Source organism: Squalius cephalus, assembly GCF_949319135.1.
Source record: "Squalius cephalus genome assembly, chromosome: 9".
NCBI classification, from domain to species: Eukaryota; Metazoa; Chordata; class Actinopteri; order Cypriniformes; family Leuciscidae; genus Squalius; species Squalius cephalus.
Genome location: NC_137130.1, coordinates 33,298,027 through 33,322,435, shown reverse-complemented (window position 1 = coordinate 33,322,435; position 24,409 = coordinate 33,298,027). Strand labels below are relative to the sequence as shown.

Below are 24,409 nucleotides of genomic sequence, written 5' to 3'. Positions count from 1 at the left end.
GGCAGATGAAACAGCGCTGACTAACAGGAGAAACACTGCGCGCAGCGATACAGTACAAATTCCCATCATTTACCACGATTTACTGTAACGTTAGCCTAGTAATATTAACTGCACCATGAAATGTGGGATATACATATTGAATTGTATTATATTATTAATGTAGACGATGTATTAAAGGACTGATGGAATATAATTACAGTATTTAATAATGTATTTAGGCTACTGTTTTTCATACAAATACCACAGAAACCATAAAGTTACATTTTGCCATGATAGTGAGGTTGTCATGATCTAATGCATGATACTGGATGACCAATGGTTAAGTTTAATAAAACTCAAACAGTCAGAATATTACATTTTACCAAATAAAAAATAGCACATGCAGAAACTAAGAAATTAATTATCCAATAAATATATTTATTTTGTTAAGGAAAAATGACAAATGTTTGAATGTTCTTCCTCAGATTTGTGAAATGTTCTCCTGTTTGGCAAGTGTTTGTCATGATATGTTCTGACAATAAAGAGTAGTTTAAAACCACAATTAACGCTCTGGTTTCTACAACTTTCACTTAGGAGTAAAAATCTGCCTTTAAACTTGAAAGAAATAAAGATTTGACTTTTATCGTGATAATTATCGATATCGACTGATATAAAAAAAATTATCGTGATATTTTTTTTTGCCCATATCGCCCAGCCCTACCTACCAGCCTTCATGTAGGATGAAAACCATCATTTGTTGCCTTAAAATGTAGTTAGGCATCTCACTGCATTTTGGAACAGAGTTAATTTGAATAAAGTACAGCAAGGCAGTCTGCTTACACTGTTGAAGGCCAGTTTGATGTTTCCTGCATCCAGCGTGGTGGCGCGTTTATCAGAGCTGATCACTGAGCCAAAATCCTCAAAGCCTGTGTTGATCTCCACCAGGAAGCCCTTATCCTGTACAAACACACACACACTTCATCAAGGGCTTCAGCACAGATCTGATAAACACTGATCGTCAGGTCTCTCGCTCTCACCTTCAGGATGTCTTTAATGATTCTCTTCTCATCATGGTAACGAGCTTTGAGATCCTCCACGTAAAACTTGAATAAGTCCAGAGGGGTGGAGCCTACAATTTACAAACAGCATAACAATGTTGAGCAGCTTATTACCTTTTACAATAAATGACACCGATATCCAATTGCACTACATTTAATAACAATTATCATAGACAATCATAATATAAAATGAATTTTTATTCGCCATTCAATTATTTAGTTTTAGAGGGCCCAAAATAAGATATTGCCCATTTTATATGTGCTGATGTTTCAGAGTCATGTGGAGTTCACAGATTGTACTGGTGAAATGGAGACCGTCAGAAATGAGGACAGGACCCTTTTACATGTATTATTCATCAACATCAAAGCCTGCCAGGCTCTGAGCGTTTGTGAGAGCGAGCGAGAGAGCGCGCGCAAGAGAGAGAAAGAGAGAGAGAGAGAGAGAGAGAGAGAGAGACCTGGCTGGCCCAGCATGTTGTTGAAGCGGATATCAGCGCTGACGGTCGGGTACATCTCCATCCAGGCAGACATGGAGTGCAGCTGCCCATGATCGTGAAGCTCATCCAGGAATTTCTGAAAACACACACACACCACCTTACAACCATGTCAAGGATGTTGTCCTTAACAAAGGATTAATACTGATGGTACATATTATTTTTTCCACTTTAAAAAAGTGAGTTTTTAGGAATATACTGGTTATAAAAAAACATGTTGTTTATGCATATACATTTTTATATATTAAATTAAGTGCTTCAAAATTGCACGTTTTCAAGGTTTCAAATTGCAGAAACTTAAGACTTTTAAAAAAGCCTTTCCAGTAAGATGGGGGCTTGAATGTGAGTGTATGTCATCACTATACAAGAAGTGCAAAAATAAAGTTAATTTAGATCCAAACTAGTCAGTAAATGGAATCAGCAAAGTGATATGGTGTCTTTGAGGGTTCCTACACATTTAGAAAATAGAAATTCAATACTTTTCCATATTCAGATTTTCAAACTTCTCAGTAGATTTTTCAGACCAAATTTAACATCTGGTGAATCAATGGTTTAAACTTTGACTGTTAAAATGTGTGCTACATTCTGACTATGTATGCTGTTATGTTGCTAAATAATTGCAGTAACCCAATTATATTTTTAAGAATAATGGCAGGCAATTATGGCAATTTATTATCAGGTCCTCACCCATAAAGTATTCACCCATATAGCATTATTATCAGAATTATATTCAGTATACAGTACAGTTCAAAGGAGACTTGTTTATAGTAAAAACAAGCAGTTTTGCGCAATGAAAATACGCAAAATGTTAATGTTAATGCATACGTTAAATGACCACTAAATTATCCATTTATTTTTTTTAGAAATTAGGAAACAGAATAGGGCCAATAGTCTGAAAACACATTTCCATACTTCCCCAGACCCAAGAAATACTAAAATCAAATTCCATACTCTCCCATTCTGTGGTCTTAGAGTGACATTGGAGATTTAAATTGTAAACATTTTTGTTCCAAATGTATCACTGACAAATTTCAGAGTGTGAGCTGTTGTATGCCGTTTGAACCCATATTAAATGCAAAATAGTTATCAATTAATCGCTTTGACCAATATTTATACTCCAGTGGGTTTCTGAGTGTTAATAAAGCTGAGTGATGCTTTAGCATTCTGTCTCCCTCATGGCATAATGACCCGTTGTACCTTAAACTCAGTCAAACAGATCATCTGTCATCACAGACTTTGTTGATATTCCAGCATCAAGTTCCAATTAATCAAGGTGAGCGCTTTTCATATTAGCAAGCCAGGACAGGTGACGCAGCGGACAAACCAGGACAGTTACACGTGTGTGTGTGTGTGTGTGTGTGTGTGTGTGTGTGTGTGTGTGTGTGTGTGTGTGTGTGTGTGTGTGTGTGTGTGTGTGTGTGTGTGTGTGTGTGTGTGTGTGTGTGTCACCTGGAAGGACTCTCTGTTCTTGCGTTGTCTGCGTCTTTCTCGCAGAAGAGTTTTCTGTTTCTCGTCCTCCTCCTCTTTCTCAAGAGCACGGATGTGTTCCTCAAAGCAGATCAACGCATCCTCCTTGTCCATGTCTAACACACACAGAGGAAGATGAAAGCTTTGTCTATATCAAACACACTCGCTTGCATTATGCGGGTTAAAAGCATCATCATGTGGAAGTGGCTGTTACTGTGTGTGTGCGTTCATACTCTGTAGCTCCTCGTCTTCAGCAAAAGTGGGGTTGTCCAGCAGGTACTGCTGTGCCTCAGACCATGTTGTTCTGTATGTTACATTGGCCATATTGTCCAAAATGTTCTTCAGCGCCTCCCAGTTCCTCTTCCTGAGCTGCTTGGCTTGTTCCTGAAACAAAGCATCGAGTCACGATCAAATAACAATAGGCTGCAGACAGGACAAGATCTTAAATGCATTAGGAGGGCAATATTTTGACTTAATTTTATTCAATAAATATTTAATAATTATTTAAGAAGAAAAAGTATTTCAGTACACAATACAGAATATATACAACAATACGGATGTGACTAAATTCGGATCGCATGATAAGGTATATATATTTTATGTATTTATATATATGTTTTTTTTTCACAGACATATTTGATCATATTTATTGATATTGATGATATCCTGGTCAGAATTATTGGCACCCTTGGTAAATATGATCAAAGATGGCTGTGAAAATAAATCTACATTGTTTATCTTATCTTTCATTCCAAAAATATTAAGTAAAATAATTTGCATATTAAAAGCATTTATTAAAAGGGTACCATTCATTGTGGCCAATGTAAAGAGAAAAACATTTATCAGTTTTTTTATTTATTTTATCAGTCATATCAGGTTTATTGCTTTATAATTTAAGTTTGCATGTTGAAACGCATCCAACTGAAAAATATATCAAGATTTAAATTGTTAAATAGAAAAAAACAAAAACAAATTAGTAGGTAATTAGGTTATTAGTGTAAATATGTATTAGAGAGCAGTGATAACCAGATTCCGTCAATCAAACCTTCTCTTTCTTAGCCAGATAGAAAAGCACATCTTCATAGATCTCCAGCCTGTCTCTCTCAGGAACACACGACCACACTTCCTGATCGGCAAACATCTGCTCCGCTTTCCTGCACAAAGACACACATTTACTCACAAACAACCCTCTGCCACTTTTTTTATAAACAACAATTTCATCTGTGTGCAAGTACAAACATTGCTGCAGTTCAAATGTTAGTCAGTAGGGGGCAGTGACATTACAGCCTTTTAACATCATATAACTACTAATTAATAATGGAGAGCATCTATGAGACCTTATGACACAGTGCAGACAGGAACTCACGAAAAACAACACTGCTATTTAAAGCCTGATTACAAGTGAGATTTAAACCAATAACATCATTTAACTCCGTGACATCACCACAACCTCCCAACATGTTACCATGACAACACTGATGTGATTTTAATCACCTAAGTAAGTGGGGGAGTAAAGTTCAACTGCTCTGAATCAATGACAGATAAAGAGAACAAACACAGAGCTGAAAAATCAGTAACCATGTTTATAGTAATACTAGATTAAAAAAGAGTGGTGCTTGTGCATGTAAAACTCTCCACTATGAAGCTGAGGTGATGCGGGTGGGTGCCAGTGCCAGTTGCTAAGGTTTCTTGGTATTTTTGTAAGTGTTGCTATGCAATTGCTAGGCTGTTTGTTCAAACCTCCTTAACCTAAAGTATAAAGGTATACATTTTTATTATTAAAATGATTATTTTTATTACATTTTTATTTGTTTGTGGGAATTGTTTAACGTCGCATCATCAAAAGAGCTGAAAACACTCACTTGTATCGTGTGGTTGAAGTCATCTTCTCATGGTTCTCCAGAAAGCGCTGGAAAGTCTCTTTAGACTCCTTGTATTTGATTCTGGCCTCTTCCTTTTCCTCTTTCTCTGTCTGGACTTTATAAGCATTGAACGCCTGTTTCTTTTCACTCAGCTTGGGCAGAGCACTGCATGCGCGCATACGCACACACACACACACACACACACACACGGAAAGAGATGCGAGTTTCAGTGCAGTGCTCAGGATGTAAACGCTATCAAATAACAATAATGCTATGCAGTATTTGGATACCTGTAACGAGGGTCGTTAATTATCAGCTTCATTGCCTGCTCCCATGATGCATTGGAGGAAACACCCTAGTTACACAGACGGAGAAAGATGGAAAGTTACTTAAAACCAGACTTAAAATTATACAAGTATATATTATATTATATACTCGATGCATGACATGCTTGGGAAAAAAAATAGGGGGTTGGAAAAAACTCCAAATGGCATAAAAAGAGAAAAGCTTTTTAAATATAAGAAAGTGCTTTATTGTAAACTTCCAATTTAGAATTTGTTAAGATTTGCTAAATGACAATTATTGAGACATTTTTCATCAGGTAGAATAAGAGATTTTTATTTGGCCTGAATAGATAATTAGATTGATATCTCGTGACTGTTGACCATAAATGGGCATCAAATTAGCAGAAAGGTGGAAAAGAAAAGAAAAGAAAAACAGATTAATACGGTTTGGAGAAGTAGATCTCCATGTTGACATCACACAAGTTCGTGACTGATTATGAGTGTGTCTCTCCGAAAGGCTGTCGGGGGTCTGTGAAGCGTGCGATTCCACCGTCTTCTGTTTCACTCACTCCAGTCTAATCACACTCACCGCAATTAAACAGCCGCGGCTCTCACAGGAGCACTTTGTGTGCCAAATTAATACACACTAAATTTAGAAACACCCAGTTGGAATATCAACACCTCCCTCCTCACTGCAGGGGGGAGAGAGAGCACCAAAAAAAAAAAAAAAATTGTACCTTTTCTTTCAAAAGTTCTTTAAAGGCCTGCTTTGCCTCCTCTTTTGTGTTCCACTTGTAAACTTTCTTCACCAGCTCAGGTCTCTCCTCCTTAGAAACATCATTACTGGAAAACAAATTACAATAAATACAAAACTAAAGTTACCTTTTGAAGAAAAATGAGCATTGTGGCAAAAAAACAATTACCAACGCTTAATTTCATAAACTGAATCAGAATTTTCAACAGGAAACAATGTAGCGCAATCATCAGGATATGACTGGATCTAGAAATGTGAATCATGTTAGACTATGAATTATTGAAATGTTAGTGATTAACAGTAGTTAACTAATGATTAGTTTTACAATCTCTTTATGAACTCTCTGAAGTGTCAAAGTGGTAGTGGCGTAGCTCTCAATGGAGGGACAGAAATCTCTCAGACTCCATTAAAAAGATCTTCATTTGTGTTCAAAAGTCTTTTGGGGGTTTGGAACGACATGAGGGTGAGTAAATGATGACAGAATTTTCATTTTTGGGTGAACTATCCCTTAACGCATCCTTGTTGAATAAAATTATTGAATTACAGTATTAATTTAAGAAGAAAAAAATATATCACTGTCCCCAAACTTTTGAATAGTAGTGTTAATCAATGAAATATGAATGCCAGAGATATTAAGAAAGTACAAATTATGATTATATTGTGAAATATCATTACAATTTAAAATAATTTAAAATATATTAGAATGATTTCTGAAAGATCATGTGACAATGAAGACTGGAGTAATGATGCTGAAAATTCAACTTAGCCGTCACAAGAATAAATCACATTTTAAAATCTATTCAAACAGAAAACAGTTATTTTGAATTGTAATAATTTTTCACAATGTAACCGTTTAAGTCTATTTTTGATTAAATAAATGTAGCCTTGGTGACTTTTCAAAAACATTCAAATATCGGAATTATTTCAAACTTTTGACTGGTAGTGTATTTAATGTAATCTGTTCTACACGGTGAGATGTGTGCTGAACGTCTTTGAGTTCATTACCTGGGTTGTGTCTCTACGCTGGGCGTTTCCTCAGTGGAGTTAACGATGACATCACTGCTGACCTCAGCAACCTGAGCGGGCACGTGAGACGGCGGTTCCTCTGAGGTGCCCGTCGCCATGGTAACCTCTGTCTCAGCAACTGCTGCCACAGTAACAGGAGGCTCGATCTGAGATGGAAGAACAGGGGTGGTGCCAGGAGCCACAACATCAGCCGTCCTTTAACAGACACAGGTAAAGATCATTATAATTGGATCATCTTTGAATTAAACAAAATGTGTATGAAAAGTCTACCTTCTTATGGAATTCACATTTTACAGTGGCACTACCCTACCCTTCCAAAACCTATATATATTTGCTATCTTGAAATTAATTTGCATTAAAAATGATTCTGTCCCATCAAAGATTTATTTGTTCATTTATTGTGACGATACCTGCCATTCTGCAGTACCGGTACCCGCTGATAGCCGGCTGCTTTAAAACGCTGACGTGATTGTTTGTGCATCTCTGGGAAGAGTGTCAAAGGTTTCTATTTACAGATGTGTTTTTGCAGCGCTGGGCTTTGTAGCCAATCACAGACATATCTGTTGAGCGCGTGAACAAAATGACCAATCAGAGGTGTTTAAGTTAGTCAGAATCTGCTCAACACCGCTGAGTTTGTTCAGTGCGAGTTCTGCACTCTTGCAAATCCTGTCATTATAAACAGTGTAAACAATGCCAGCTTTACTGATTATAACGGGAATTTCGCAAGAGTGCAGCTTTGAGTACCTCACATTATAATCATCAACTTTAATTATAATGGCAGCAATCTTTGCCCAATTATATTTCTGTATATACTACAGATTTGTTATGCAGCTAACTACACATTGCAACGTTTCTGGATTGACAATGTTTAAATTAAATGTGTTTAAATTAAATGCGATTATAAACGTTTAATTCCACTAAGATTTTGGTAAAAGTAATTTTCAATGGATGGACAAAAATGAGGAGTTAATGTTAAAAATATCTTCATTTGTGTTTTGAAAATAAACAAAAGACCTATAGGTTTGGAACAACATGAGGCTGAGTAAATGACAGCATTTTCAGTTTTGGGTGATCTATCCCTTTATGGTCCAAGTAAATAAAGCTGATGCTCACCCATTTTCCTCCGCCTTTATCATCGCTGAAGAAAAGACAGGAAAAAAAGTTAAACCATTTTCTCATGTAGGATTTCTGGATTTGTGTTTGTGCAAGAACAACTTTGTGTACTGACCCTCCAGGTCCTCCAGTTCTTTGGGTTTAGTCCAGCGAGACTCTTTGGTCTGCGAGTTATAGTAATAGGGCTTTCCGGTGTCTGACTTGTATTCTTTCCACGGGCACTTGGACAACATTTGCTGCAAAACACAAATCTCTTTGAGTTTGTTTCAATTTACATTGAAACATAAATACATAAGTATTTATCACAAATTAGGATATTCCTGCAAATAAACTTTATATATATATACACTCACCTAAAGAATTATTAGGAACACCATACTAATACTGTGTTTGACCCCCCTTTCGCCTTCAGAACTGCCTTAATTCTACGTGGCATTGATTCAACAAGGTGCTGAAAGCATTCTTTAGAAATGTTGGCCCATATTGATAGGATAGCATCTTGCAGTTGATGGAGATTTGTGGGATGCACATCCAGGGCACGAAGCTCCCGTTCCACCACATCCCAAAGATGCTCTATTGGGTTGAGATCTGGTGACTGTGGGGGCCATTTTAGTACAGTGAACTCATTGTCATGTTCAAGAAACCAATTTGAAATGATTCGAGCTTTGTGACATGGTGCATTTTCCTGCTGGAAGTAGCCATCAGAGGATGGGTACATGGTGGTCATAAAGGGATGGACATGGTCAGAAACAATGCTCAGGTAGGCCGTGGCATTTAAACGATGCCCAATTGGCACTAAGGGGCCTAAAGTGTGCCAAGAAAACATCCCCCACACCATTACACCACCACCACCAGCCTGCACAGTGGCAACAAGGCATGATGGATCCATTTTCTCATTCTGTTTACGCCAAATTCTGACTCTACCATCTGAATGTCTCAACAGAAATCGAGACTCATCAGACCAGGCAACATTTTTCCAGTCTTCAACTGTCCAATTTTGGTGAGCTCGTGCAAATTGTAGCCTCTTTTTCCTATTTGTAGTGGAGATGAGTGGTACCCGGTGGGGTCTTCTGCTGTTGTAGCCCATCCGCCTCAAGGTTGTGCGTGTTGTGGCTTCACAAATGCTTTGCTGCATACCTCGGTTGTAACGAGTGATTATTTCAGTCAAAGTTGCTCTTCTATCAGCTTGAATCATTCAGCTCATTCTCCTCTGACCTCTAGCATCAACAAGGCATTTTCGCCCACAGGACTGCCGCACATGTTTTTCCCTTTTCACACCATTCTTTGTAAATCCTAGAAATGGTTGTGCGTGAAAATCCCAGTAACTGAGCAGATTGTGAAATACTCAGACCGGCCCGTCTGGCACCAACAACCATGCCACGCTCAAAATTGCTTAAATCACCTTTCTTTCCCATTCTGACATTCAGTTTGGAGTTCAGGAGATTGTCTTGACCAGGACCACACCCCTAAATGCATTGATGCAACTGCCATGTGATTGGTTGATTAGATAATTGCATTAATGAGAACTTGAACAGGTGTTCCTAATAATCCTTTAGGTGAGTGTGTGTGTGTGTATGTGTATATATATATATATATAAAATTGAGCTTTGTATTTGTACCTAGTTTAATGTATATATATATATATTTTTTTTGATTTAAAAAAAATCATAAATATATATATATATATATATGATTTTTTTTTTAAATATAAAATCCTGACATTACAAAAAAAAAGATCAGTTGGGTTCAGTAATTTGTTTGTTCTATACTATAAATTGTGTGCATATTAACGCATGGATTTCTGCAACAGTGCTCCAATCTTAAGACTCTTAATAAAAATAATAATTGATAAGTCATCTCTCCTGTCAGAAAATCTGAAAATCAAGCACTTGATGGATTTGTTTCACATTATGTAAGAACAAGCCTCAATTCAAAACTCTGTCAAGCACAGACTAACTAAACTAACTATGCTATTTAATCATTGTTAATAGTAGTAGTAGTAGTAGTAGTAGTAGTAGTAGTAGTAGTACTACTACTACTATGTAACTATGGGGCATTAGACTCTCAAAAGCAGAATATGCCTTAAAGGGCACCTATTATGCCCCTTTTCACAAGATGTAAAATAAGACTCTGATGTCTCCAGAGTGTGTATGTGAGCTCAAAATACCCAACAGATCATTTTTACAGCATGTTTAAATTGTCACTTTTTGGGGCTCAGAAAAACATGTATCGCTTTAAATGCAAATGAGTTGTTGCTGACGAGCTCGCGCTCTGTCAGGACAATCTCATCTCACAGAATGAGAATATCAAAACAGAAACTCTCAGTAGCGGTGTTCATTTCGACCTGGAGTCGAACAATAATGCCCACAGAGCCAGAGAATATATGATGCATGTAGATAGAACAGGTATAGTTAAGTTTAATTACAGTTATAACATATTTGTCATCTGCTTTTATCCACTATTAATACAAGCCTGCTGTAGCAGACCCTGTTCGAATGATGGCCAAAAATATACTGATGAGTTCAATGAAGTTCATTGTACATCACACAAAAGATGAAGCATCAGTTTTACTCCAGACAATCATTGTAAGAGCTGAATAAACACAGTACAAGAAGTGCGCATAAAAGTCTTATCCATAAACTCTCTCTCTCCCTTTCATTATCATCAACATACACAGTGAAGTACACAAAACACTCGTTATAACTAACAGTAAACAAATATATACACACCTTTTCAGTGGGTGCTTAATAAACTGGTAAACTTTACATCCGTAAAACGACTCGATAAAGTGCGCGTTCTCACTTAAATTTCTGCCGTGATCAGTACCGTTAGGCCTATCGATCCGGAGACTGTAACCTGGATCATGAACAGTTGGTACAGATGCATCCTCGAGTAACAACGAGAGTAAATGAAGACTGCTATGTTCATTCTTACATCCAAAAAACAAAACACCTCAATCGCTTAGGAGACATTCTTGTCTACAGCTGCTCCGGCATCGAAACAATGGCCTGAGAACGGCTTGTTCTGAGACACTGCTTATGATTTATGGGGGACTTAAAAAAAATGCACCGGGTGGATTTTTATCATTATAGGGTGGTTGTGTACACACACTGCCAACACACATTTATGTTCAAACGTAATGTAAAAGTCAATTTTGCATAATAGGTGATACCTCCTGAAGGAGCAGTAATTGGCAGATGAATATAACTGTGTAAGCGAGAAACGTGAGTTGACCGGTTTTTACCTCTGCAGGTGATTTGAGCTCATCTGGTTTCTCCCAGGTGGATTGTTTGGTCTCTGTGTTGTAGTAATATGTTTTTCCATCCAGTGATTTGTGCTCGGTCCATACTGACTTCTGCAGGAGACATTATGAATACTCATTACATCATTAGTGACTAGTCATTTCATCAGCTATAACCTGCAGTTATTAGTTTAATTATACAAAACCATGTATGACCATTGCTCATTCAAGCATCAAAAAAGAAGCAAAGGCATTAAAGTATTATAAAAGTTGGACAATAAAGTTTTTAATAAAGTTGCCCATATATATGACAGTCTTCTGAAACCATATAATGGCTTTGTGTGACAGCAAACTGATCCCTGGCTCTCCTTGGACAATTTACGAGAGAAGCAGAGATGTCCAAGTTGTGAATTAATCAATCAGAACTACTTAATGAATTGACTGATCCAGTTACTACACTGGTCTGAATGATACAGCCATGAATCAAACTGGTGTGCTTTACGAGTGACTCAATCCATTCCATAAAGTGGTTTTATACTTTCATATGCAATTTTTTTTTAACTGTACTTTAATTTTAGGCAAGTGTAATTTTTGGCCGATAAAAACTGTTTGTTGTGTCTTGCCTTTTTCGTCTGTTCATCAGGTGAAGACTCAGTTGATGTGGTGCTCTAGGAGGAAATAAATAATATTTCCATGTTAAAAGGTTTTTTTTTTGTTTTGTTTTTTGTCTTCAATAATAGCATTGTTTATGGCTTTATTATTAATTAATTATTGAGACAGGAAAATAAATTCAATAAATTTAAATCCCAATAATAATTACGCAATATTAACAATGTGTTTGGTTGCTTGTTCTTACTGTTGTTCCGGGAGCAGCTGGCGCTGAAATAGATCAAAAACACAATTACATTTAGAAATAATAATCAACAATATGATTATGACCAAAAACCATTTATCTCTTACCTGCAGGCTCAACTGGACTCACACCAGGCTGAGATGGACAAAGGAAAGAGGGTTTCATTACACAAAAAAGCCAATAGAATAAGCATGCTGATTTGTGTGTAAAATCTTTTAAATGACTTGAAACTTCATATAATCTATGAAAGCTCTGTCATTAATTGTTGGAATTAAATTAGTCCATGAGCAGATCTAAAGATATCAGAGCTAACTTCATTAGCAGTGTCCTTAACCCAAATTGCAGGAAAATAAAATGCTATCTGACTGACAGGCAGTTTGACTGACAGCTCCTGGAGCATCAGCTGGATTCTGCATCTGATCAGACGTCTTCATCTACAGCTCAAAGCCTGGTGCTAATTATTACTGATGCTATCAATATTTAATATGGTTAACTAACGACAGGCTGTTTGATGCTTAATATAGCTGATTACATGAAAGCAGATCTTAATCACCACTGACTGAGGAGGTGTGTTCAAAATAAAGAACTGCACATGTATGGTTAGTTTGATCTTATATATAGACTGAACTGAAACTGCCATGTTGTGCTTTCATCCATATTCACTAGTGACGTAATGCTTTGAAAAGCAAATGAATTAAGCCACTCTAAGGTCCACCAAAGCGTTTTTAGCCAGCTGAAAACGCTAGGCGCTCTGCTGCAAACGCCTAGCTGTGAGCGCTTGAGAGCGTTTTGCCAGCGTTTTTTTCAGTTGAGACACTTTGCTTGTTATGATACGGAATATCCACGAAAGTGTTACTAGTATCTCATTTCACAAATACTTTTTTTCTGTGTTGATTCTATATTAAAATGTCAATACAATGTAATGTATTTTCTCTGGCTCTTGTTTTAAATGATTTTGTTCCGTTATTATGCTTGTTGTTGTCATCTGTTGACGTACGTTGTACAAGCAGAATGTGGTGGACGCGGTTGGTCGGTGTGGTATTAGTCCCGCCCCTCCTCCACTGTGATTGGACGGTTGGGTAAAATGTGACAGTGATGAGCGCTGCGTTTTACCAAAAGTTGAACATTCTTCAACTCTCGGCGACCTGTAAAAAACGCCGAACGCTCAGCGCTTCAGCGTGAAAAAGACGCTCAGCGCCTCGTTACGCTCATGGCGTTTTAAAAACGCGGCGCTCCCATTGAAAACTATTGAAAAAACACGCCAGCCGCGTGAAAAAACGCTTTGGTGGACACACGGCCTAATTGAACTGGGCTGTTTCATGTTATTGGTCAGATATTAATTCACTTTCCACGCATTTCTCTCCATATAAATTAAGAACTGGTCACAGCTAAAGTGTAGGTAGGCCTACTTCACAAAATGAAAAATAAAAATACATTTCCTTAAAAGGATGTTAGTCATTTTTGATAATGTCTGGTCATTTTTGTCTGAAAACAGTCAGATTTTAGTATAGCTCAACAGTTTTTAATTGCCTTGCAGACATCAGAATGTCTCCTTGCAAAGCTGGATTACATTGATGAAAGAAATCAAATGTGCCGTTCAAACACTGAGATTATTCAGAAGGATCATCTGAGCTAGACAGATTTTACAACAGGGTACTGACCTGGTGCTTATGTTTAAATACACTACGGGTCAAAAATTCTGGGGTCAGTAAATAAAGATTTTTTTCTTAAAGAAAGAAATTAATACTTTTATTTAGCAAAGATTAAATGTATCAAATGACAGTAAAGCTAGCATTTAGATCTGATGACATTCTGGCTGTGGCTTTCTCTGCTTCTGAATGTAGCAGCTGCCACTGAGATTCTGTTAATAATAGATTTATTGCAGAAATATTTGGATCAGATTGGGTACAAGTTTAGGGTACATAATATAAACAGTGCTTTCAGAATCTAAAATCATATTTGACTCATTTGGACTGAAGAACATGAGTCCATGCATGTAAACAACATACATAATGAATGTTCTTTTTGGAGTTATTAAACGTTATTATATAACTGAGTTATTAAAGTTACAGTACCTTTGGTTCCTAATGATCACTTGATAGGGGTCATATTCTAAAATGTCACTTTGGGATCCAAGACAGTTATGTTGTTTTTCACTCTCTCTGAATGCAGCTGAATACTGAAAATGCTACTCATTTCTATTGATTTTTTACTGAATTGTGCGATCTGAAGAGCTTGAAACGACGTAAAGAGCGCTGTTTTCTTCCTTGCGTGTCTGAGTCAGAGAGCTCATTCGCTCGAAAGCTGTCAATCACATAAACAACTGAGAGAAATGCTTCGACAGTGATTCGCTTCGCGCTCAGTGTGAAAGGGCCTTCAGACAGCGTGTGAATACTAAATTGAGTTCGCTTTCAAGTCTGCTTGCGCTTGAACAGAAAAATTCACACAAAAATGATGTCAACATGACCGTCTTGGTGAGTATCCAAGCAAACATAGTAGGTTATGTCTTAAAAGTGAATGTAAACAGTCAAGAAAGACGACGCATATGTAACCGTATATTGGATCCATGCATTATGTCTTAAAGTGACAGCAGCCTAATATTATTGCTGCTGTCTGTTTTTAAAGTTAATCAAACAAACAAAAGAAATCACTCACTGCTCGACTGAATAACTTAAGTTTATAAGGATTAATCTTTATTTAATTTATATAGTGAATATCATATGCAGTGTTATTTTACATTTTATTCATTTCTGTACCTGAAAACTACAGTTAGACCTACCTGAAAAACAGTTTATTTTATTTTTTATCTTTTCTCTATTGTATTTATTTGTGCTATTTCCACAGTTAGATTTTTTTGACAGTAGTCCTTTTTTTCCTGAACATAGCACATACAGAATCGTACAGAAACCATGACCCTAAAACCGTGATAAAAAGCAAACCATGAGTAATTTGAACCATTACACCCCTAACAGTCACAAAGTGTGCAGTAGGGAAGGAGACGTATCATACACTGAAATAAATTAGATCAAGCTGATCTTTTTCTGCTACTATCACTCATAACACATGGATAAGTGCTATAAAAAAATGGTGTTGATTCTAAATTGGTACATTTTGCCACTTTGCAGGGTGTTCATTAGGGTTATACAGACACTGCTGACAGCATGTGAGGGTCTATATTTAACCAGCACTGATGGAATAGTGTGATATACAGGCTAGTTTACCGGTCCTGTAGGCTGGATTGATGCAGCTGGCATCCGGGGAGGCATCATCATTCCTGGTATCATTGGTGGCATCATGGCTGGCATCTAAGAAAAGAGTTATGAAAAATTAATGTGAACTGCTAATTTCCATCCTACACTGCACACGGGGAGAGGAAGGCATGTGCTGAAAGGAGTAAAAGCACATCTTGTGCTCTGTATTCTCCAGTGCCTGATTACAGTGTGAACCTCACATCCAAAAACATCCACTGACACACCTTTCATCTCTCTCTCACACACACAGGTGGCGCATTAGGTCCAATAAGACAGCACTACTGCAATCATATCAATGATTTATGTCTCTATATATTCATGTTCAAGACTATGCACTTCTCTCATCTCCATGTTAGTGTGAATCACATGAAAACTTCCAAGAAATGTTCAAATCATTTTTCATCCCATAATCAAAAGAAATAAGTAACTGTATTTTGGATCAATAAAACAAAGCCTAGGTTTAGAGTCTTTTTTTAAATATGATATTTGCATGACAATTGTGCACACCTCCACCCTCCTTAATACTATAGCACAGAGATCAAAGACAATCAAACTGTCTGGGTACAATTCTTTTAAATAAATTATGCTAACGTAATGGAAAAGTTTAATTTTGAGGTGAAATGCAGTATGACAAGAACATGTGTTTGTAAGTTTTACACAATAACTATAAATACTAAAGGTGATCGAGTCTTTAAGTCCCCCTGTAGTCAATAACTTTATGCCTTAAAACTCATCTTTGATCACCAAAATGACATATTTAATTGCTTCTTAATAAAAAAAAAAAAAAAAAATCTTCATGCCCTAAAATAACTTGAATGTAACTACACCCTTGCCTCATTAAGTATACGCGGTTCTATGAATATGCAAATTAGCCCCGCCTCCACTCACACACACCAGCTCAGAGATCCACTGGTTGATGATCACACGTTGACCTGATTGGTTACAAGGTAGTTTGTGACATCAGAAACACCAGCGATTTCAAACCGTGTTTTTGAGACTGTCTTTGGTTCACTGCAGTTTTAAAGAGAAAATACTCAGCAATGGTGTTGACTTATGAATTTGCACATGGTTTAGGCTATCTCAAAGCAAATTAAAAACACCACATAGACATATAAACAACATTAAAAGCTTGATTTTCACCACAGGGGGACTTTTAGAACAACTTTTAGAACTCTATATTAGCGTCCACACTAACAGATGATAACATTGTTTATTATAAACACACAGTGCAGTTATATAGTCTGCCACTTTAAATCTTCAAGCTGATTCTGACTAGCTGTCAATGTTTTTACTAGCTCATCAGCCGGAATATAAAAATATTCTAAAAGTGATTCCAACAATACTGTTCCTCTGTGTCGTCATAGCTGTGGTGTGGACATTCCTATTCTCACAGAATCAGAACGATTATTAACACTTTATAGTTATCATCCCATGAGAACGGCCCATTATGTTGCCGCTACAGAATGTGCATTAAGCATAACATTCTGTAGCAAAACATGCATTTAACACTAGCAGTAAGGTCGGAATTTTATCTTCTGGAGGTGGACAATAATCTTTCATATTGTTCTTTTGGAAAAACTGAAACGGAATTACTGCTGAGTATGAAATGTGCTATACAAATAAACTTTTCATGACTTGTTTTGTCTAACAAACACAAACTGTGTTGAAATTAAATGCGACAAGAAATAAAGACTGGTCCCTGCAAAAATGTGCAATGTGACCACTAATTTCTGATTTGTGAATAAAATAGGCTACTCCTAATGGTTACGTTTACCGAACAACTTCTGTCATTTACCAAATTTGAAAAACATAGTTTATTCAACATGTTTTCTGTCATTTTGACTGATAGAAAAATAAAGTATCTGGGCCTGTATTTATAAAACTTCTCAGAAATGCTCTTTATAATAGTCTTAAGCTTTGACTTAAGTGTCAAAAATTCGTAAAGAGTAAAAAGTAGTAGTTGTCTAAGAGTAGGATACTTTTATAAAGAAGCTAAAAGCAACTTTCAGCAAAGTCTAAGACTAATTTTTAAGTGCTGACTCAAGTGGCACTTAAGTATTATGAACTAAGGACTACAATGTCAACCCAAAATGGCCGCCCTCAACCTCTGAATCAGCCAATAGTGACCCTGCAAGTCACAGCAGCATGACACAAATTATTTAATGTAATTATAATAAATGGATTTGCATTGTGCAAAATGATCACAAATTAGTGTTGATGCAATGGAATCCTTTTCTATTGATACCTGTGTCCTCATTTATAGTTAGAGCAATTATGCGAACATGAGTTCAATCAGCGGCTCCAACAATCCTCATTAAAGTGGCTTGCTTTTGCCACATGGTTTGAAGATCAGTTGGAAAGTCAATGAACTGCCATTTCATACCATTACAGAAGTGGCCAAAAATGATATCCGGCATAGGAAAATTGACATATTCACCCATTATTCAAACATTATTAAAAATGTGTTAGATTTTGTAAGCAAATTGCGTAGTTGTTCTTTGAGTCAATTGTTTTATTACTGATAATGCAATGAAACATGCCAAATCATGCAAAGAAATTATAAACGCATGCAAAAACAAACGAAAACCAGTCAAATACTAATAACTGATTATATTGTTGTCAATGTATTATTTTTCCTATGAGCTTTTTTGTTTTTCTAAAACCTGTAGCTTGCCTTTTTTGCCAAATACTTTTGTAAGGTCATTAAACCCTCCACAAATCACTTTTGGACACTTCTGTATGTATGGTGTGGTTTAAGATCCTGCTTACACCTGTTTCACACATACTCCGTGTGCAGTGCAACTGTATGCGGTGCATGTTGCAGTGTGTATGCGGTGCAGGAGCAGCACGCGCTATAGTGCTTTCACATATGATGCGTTTGCAGTGTGTAACTGATCCGCGGCTGTACCACAAAAACATACTCACTATTTGTATTTCAAATCCATAAGTTATCATCAACTTTTATTTAAAAAAAATTGTCAGCATTGCGATTCTCTTTGTACACATATACACACTTTAATAGACGTTTAAACACAACTTAAACAACGCATTATTCAGTGCTACTTCTATATAGATATATATAGGCTATTAAGTGGTAAAATATTTAACCATGTACTTACATTAAAATCACAAAGATTTTAAATTAAAACTTAAAATTGACAAAAACCGCCGACTCTCGTGCCTTTTCTTTTGCATTTGCTTTAACCCCGTCTTAAAGTAAAAAAGATGACTGTGAAAAACAGTATAAGTAAATTAAATGCATTTATGGTGAGATTACTACATTTTATTTAATTAAATGCATTTATGGTGAGATTATTATATTTTCATGTCAATCTGTGTTCATTTTGACCACGAACTTTATTCATTTTACTTTATTTCATTGTGTCACTTTAATTCAGCGTTTGCAGCACAGCAAAAAATAGACTCGGTGCAGAAACGATCGCTGCACTGCTGTATTCGCACACATTAGTGCAGTCAGAGCATTGATTTGTAGAGTGGGAGAAGTTATTAGCCTACATTTCTTACAAGGTCAGTTACAAAAGGAATACCTTTACAATCAAGCCTGTATTGCTTCGCTGTCATCATATCATACTGTAATATACATAACTCCAATACATTATATTTTTTAAGGAAAGTGTGCGGTCTCGTCCTCTCTGCTGCCATCTTGTTAACTTACTCCTAACTAGGTTAGGATACCTCTCCAGCACTCTTAAATAATTTAGGAGCTGAGACCTAGTCTTAACACTTAGGAACCTTTATGAATCACACTTATTCTTAAGTCTAGGAATAAGAGTAAAATTATGTTATTCTTAGAATTTTGACACTTAAGACTAAAATTTTACTCTGAGCAGCTTTATACATACAGCCCCTGGTCTATTACGTTTCTCCACTTTAGTAACCTTACCAAAGTGAAGGATGCAAACCGAGAAACTAAGAGTTCATATACAGATAAAATTAATAATCACAGTCCCTGTAAAAATAAGCTGGCAGTGAGACATAGGTGAGGATTTACAAACAAGAGATTCTAAGTGAAGTGCAGTGGTACAATTTGTGAGGTACTAGGACTGGGTAAAAAACATATTGATACCTCAATTTTAATCGATTCTCATTTTTATGAACCAGTATCAATTCTTAAATCCCAAGAATCAATCTTTTGGTCTGTGTTGTTCTCAGTTGATGAATGAACAGAACACCGTGGAGTGCTTCCCATCCAATAAATCGCAATAAGCTTTGTTTACTTTTGATATGAAAGTCTCAGATTTCAAATTGGGTCCATTTTTTAGGAAACTGAAACATTTTGGCGCTCTTTAATGTGACAGATGGCTGTTTTCAGTGAAGTGCCAGCGTGAAGCACACATATCCTCTCTTCCTAGGGATGCACCGATATTAAAATTTTGCCCGATACCGATAATTCTTTATATTTGAAAGCCGATAACCGATATATTTGCCGATAGGCCTAAATCTAAATCCAAATTTATATATAATTTGTGATAGCCTGATTACAAAAACAAAAGTCTCACCATTAAATCCATGTCCCAAGCACACAATTATAAAGATGTTCTCATTATAATTTGATGTAGCCTATATGACAAGCTGCACAATGTTGCACTTAACTCTATGTTCCTTTTTTGAAGTGATTACAATCATATTTCAAGAAATTCAAAAACATCATGGAGAACAGTGCACATCTGAAGTGTCTCAGCTGAAGGAAATAATTCATTATTTATTGGGCCGATAACGATAACATTAAAAATGATCATATATCAGCCAATACCGATATGGTGGCCAATAATATATCATGCATCCCTAGTTCTTCGGCTTTAGTGCTAGTTACAGCATGAAAACTGACCGAAATCCTTATGTCATGAAATTGCTCAATCAGCGTTTCAACCATGGAAAGACATCAATAAAACAGTTTGTAAACAATGTAACAATGTTACATTTACCTCAGAAAAGCCATTTAGTGACCATAAACAAACAAACAAAAAAAACTCTAGAGAGGAACATTTTGCTAAATATATGCACCATTACATTATTATTTTATTTTTTACTGTTCTTCAGAATTTAATGTGTTTAAATAAATCTGCCATTTTTTTATGACAGCCACCATTTAAATTTTTTTTTTTTTTTTTAACAAACGAGTAGGAACATAATGATATAGGTTAATTATAAAGGTAACACTTTACAATAACATTTCATTTGTTAACATTAGTTAATGTATTAACTAACATGAACTAACCATGAGAAATACATGCGTTACTGTATTTGGTAATATCTGTTAATGTTAGTTAATAAAAATACAGCTGTTCATTGTTTGTTCATGTTAGTACACAGTGCATTAACTAATGCTAACAAATACAACTTTTGATTTCAATAAAATTTTTCATTTTTACAATCATTACTGAACATTCAAATAAAAATCAGTTTCTCCACACTACATGTCTGATTTAGGTTCTTCAAATATTAAATATTAATCAATCTTGTCCTTCACAATTACATATAGAGGTTACGTTGTAGTGCAACTACTACTGAACCAACAGGCAAATCACTCTGAACTCGCAGGTCATGGTGATTCTGAATGTGTCTAAAAACTCAATCATGAATTCATTCAGCACCCACTGAACCTCAAATTATTGGCTATCTGACTTAAAACAAATTGAGAATTATTATCATGCTTTACGCGATTAAAATGACAAAACTACAGACAAGTTGTTTATGTGACAAATCTGCATACTCTAAGAGTATGTACAGCATTTGATAAAGAACTTACACATGATCATTAATATGAATATCATTCTGACACAGAAACATCATGTACCATACAAAATCATTGTGCTCTGCCACTTGTGAAATGTGACAACCCAGAAGAAGAAAAAAACGTTTTAAAAACACTGCATCCTTTCAAAACGAAATCTGACTGTCATAAGCAGTGTTTGCTATAAGCTCTTACCTGTCCCATGGGTGGAGCTCCCATTGGGGGCATCATGGGGGGCATTATTCCCGGGGGCATGGGGGCCATGCTGGGCGGCCTCTGACCCATGGGTGGCATTCCCATTGGAGGGAAGTGAGGCGGGATTCCTGGTGGCCCCATCTTTGGAAAACACAAAAATAAATTTGAGGAATTAATTAGTGTTAACAACTAAGCAGCAGCAAAGAGAGAGAGAGAGAGAGAGAGAGAGAGAGAGAGAGAGATGGCATTACAGTTAAGGCTTTCCAACACCAACTTACAAAGGGCAGGGGGATTCCTGAAGGTGGAACACCAGGAAAAGGTGGTGCTTGACTGGGGCCACTATTAGCATCAGTCGAGGACTGTTATGAACAAGAGAGTCCATTACAGTAACCACAGCTCTGATAAAGATGCTGCACATCACTGATCTGAAGTCTGATGATGTTTTCAAGTCTAATGACAGAGCCAAGCTTATATGAACCTTCAATGTCAGATGTTTCTTGAATAGTTCACTCTAACCAACTAGCATAATTTCTGGGCTAAAAGTATGTATTTTGTTATCTAAAAAGCCAGAAGGTTAATATATATGTAAATGTATAACAAACCAGTGATTTATATACATATACATATATACACACACATTTCAGTTTACTGTTTACCAGTCTCACTTATTTGTTATATAGATTAATTGCACATAGGACATTTTTTTGTAAAGTGGGAGATTGATTTTACACTAAATAGGATTGCATATAATTTCGTTGTACTCTTTTGTATAATGACAAATGAAGATTCTGATTTCAAACCAACTTACTGCCCTAAACAAGCCAAGCACATAAGAACTCAATTAACAATCACTCAAACTTCCCTAGTTTAACGTAGTTTTATAAGAGTTTATCAGGGATAAATCGTCGACCATCAATGAAAACTCAAATCACTTTATCAGTGTGATTAAGTTGATATTCTCTAGTCTAATAATTTTATCAACAGCAATGCAGTCAGCTTAGTGAAACGGATATCCATAAATAAACTGCTTACAAGCATAAATGTTTAACACAATCAGATATGTATCACAGTGCTGTAAAATTCACAATAATAAATTCGCATTCAAACACACATTAGCTTTAGCGTTAGCATCAGTCACTCATTCACATTAGCTTATATGCTAACCAAGCTTTATTCTGTCCATAATATACCCTTTACTTCAATACAACCGTCTGTAATTCAACCGAAAACACAATTTAATGTTTACATGTGTCATTTGTAGTTGCTAGAATACACCAGTATTGTTTTATGTGAATAAACTGTGTATTTTCTTGGACTCACCATGATGAGTGAACATGCAGCGACCCTGCGCGAGACAAAAACCTACGCTCTGATTGGCTGCTGGGCGCCGGGTTCAAACTACAGCAGTCGTGTTTCAGTGCAACCAGTAGGACGCGCGCATATACGAGTTCGAAGTGCAGGAAAAAAACACTGGAGTGCTGCGCAAGAAATACGCAGATCTGAAGCCTGTGAGTGCAAGTGAGTTTTTTTTTTTTTTTTTAATTTTTAATTTTTTTATTATTATTATTAATTTTTTTTCTTTCTTTTTTTCCTCTCTTTTTTTCTTTTTCTGAGAGATGTACATAACTCATTCCAAAAAGCTTTAACACAAACACATTCACAAAAAAGATATACAATTGTCTCTTTTACATCACAGAAAGTGCATTTATTTTCAATGTTTTGGAATGGATATACTTATTGAGAACACTATTACGAGGGTAGCATCTATGTCATATTTTAAATGTGACTTCCTTTATTTTGTATGTTAAATTGCCTCATTATGGATTTTTTTTTAAAAATTACCTTTCATATGTAGTGTGTAACATAGCTCTAAGTGAAAATATCCTGCAAAGTTTTAAATCTGAAAGTGCACCGTATATAAATTTATTGTCTCTCAAAAGTAAGAGTCGACTCTGAGTCAATTAAATGAATCGTTTTTTTAAATGAATCCTAAGCCATTTTGTTGTGAGGTCAAGGCGAAACATCAGCATATTACCCGCCCACTTATTGCGTGCACACCAGGGAAAACTTGAATCCTCTCAAACACTGCTGCTGATTCCTGTGGATTCCTGGATAGCATCACGTCGAGAAGACGCTGCATGTGCTCTACAATGTGAAGGTAACGACAGTTTTTTCCCACTGCCCAAGGACGAGCATGTGTAGAATCAGTGGTTAAAATTCATCTTTACCATTATACCACTGCAGTATAATCCTAAACTTTTGCTGTGTTCCCTTTATTTTACTGACAACTGCTTCTCAAATCTCAGTGTTCAATGAAGGATTCACTAAATGCTCTTGAAAGACGAGTCAGTACCCAGTTAATTTGGACTAACTTGCTCCTCAGAATAACCTGTAAGTATGACTAATTAATTATTGATGTATATATTTTCCACCGGTGTTCAAAATACTTTGTTTTGAGTTTTATATTGTGTAACTCTCCTGCTAACTGGCTAACTCACGTTATTACTGTCTTACTGAAATACTTCTGCTAATCAGTTGTGGGCCACTATTACCTAAAATTGTGTCTATTGATGCAGATCGTCTGTCGATTTTACTACTTTGAGTAAAAAATTACCCTTGAAATCCAGAGTTCTCGCGAGAGCACAAATTGAATTTGCTTAGCGAGTTACTCTGGCGTCAAGTAGGCCTAATGATGCACATTAAATATGCCCTTGTATCCGAGCTGCACCAGTCACATCGGGTTATCTGATATAGGCGAGCTAAACAGATGACGACAGCGCTGTGACGTCGAAGTCATTAGTAAACATTGCAAGATGGCTGTGGATGAACACCTGGGGCCCGTTCTTCGTACGTCGCTAACTCAGTTAGCTGGATTTGATTGTTGGCGATTTGGCATGATCTTGGATTGTTTGGTTCTTCGAAGCTCATCCTAGACTTGCTGTCATAGCAACAGATGCGCAATCTTAAATCTGCTCGGGAGCAGGCTTATTTCATGTTAACAGGATTAGACTGCGGCTTCATAAGCGGAGCTGATACGGGAAGTCCAGCGCAGCGCGATAGTGTACTTTCTGAGATAT

At 36.4% G+C, this 24,409-nt stretch overlaps 1 protein-coding gene across 3 annotated transcripts in view; it reads right to left on the bottom strand.

The window, feature by feature from the left end:
* Window positions 1-22,731, bottom strand: part of prpf40a (PRP40 pre-mRNA processing factor 40 homolog A) — a gene marked incomplete at its 5' end in the record, with an annotated part of 37,014 nt that extends 14,283 nt beyond the window's left edge. For 2 of the 3 annotated variants that reach the window (XM_079882499.1, XM_079882500.1), the window contains 19 exons: window positions 820-936; window positions 1,017-1,108; window positions 1,496-1,610; window positions 2,981-3,114; window positions 3,232-3,382; window positions 4,044-4,152; window positions 4,861-5,025; window positions 5,151-5,215; window positions 5,882-5,987; window positions 6,904-7,119; window positions 8,038-8,062; window positions 8,153-8,273; window positions 11,282-11,392; window positions 11,902-11,946; window positions 12,135-12,157; window positions 12,239-12,266; window positions 15,353-15,436; window positions 21,333-21,473; window positions 22,653-22,731. In XM_079882499.1, the coding sequence (XP_079738625.1) occupies window positions 820-936; window positions 1,017-1,108; window positions 1,496-1,610; window positions 2,981-3,114; window positions 3,232-3,382; window positions 4,044-4,152; window positions 4,861-5,025; window positions 5,151-5,215; window positions 5,882-5,987; window positions 6,904-7,119; window positions 8,038-8,062; window positions 8,153-8,273; window positions 11,282-11,392; window positions 11,902-11,946; window positions 12,135-12,157; window positions 12,239-12,266; window positions 15,353-15,436; window positions 21,333-21,473; window positions 22,653-22,655 (1,851 nt within the window). Of the gene's footprint in view, window positions 1-819; window positions 937-1,016; window positions 1,109-1,495; window positions 1,611-2,980; window positions 3,115-3,231; window positions 3,383-4,043; window positions 4,153-4,860; window positions 5,026-5,150; window positions 5,216-5,881; window positions 5,988-6,903; window positions 7,120-8,037; window positions 8,063-8,152; window positions 8,274-11,281; window positions 11,393-11,901; window positions 11,947-12,134; window positions 12,158-12,238; window positions 12,267-15,352; window positions 15,437-21,332; window positions 21,474-22,652 lie in introns of those variants that run through there. The other variant, XM_079882501.1, reaches the window with a different exon arrangement.
* Window positions 22,732-24,409: the final 1,678 nt, after the last annotated feature.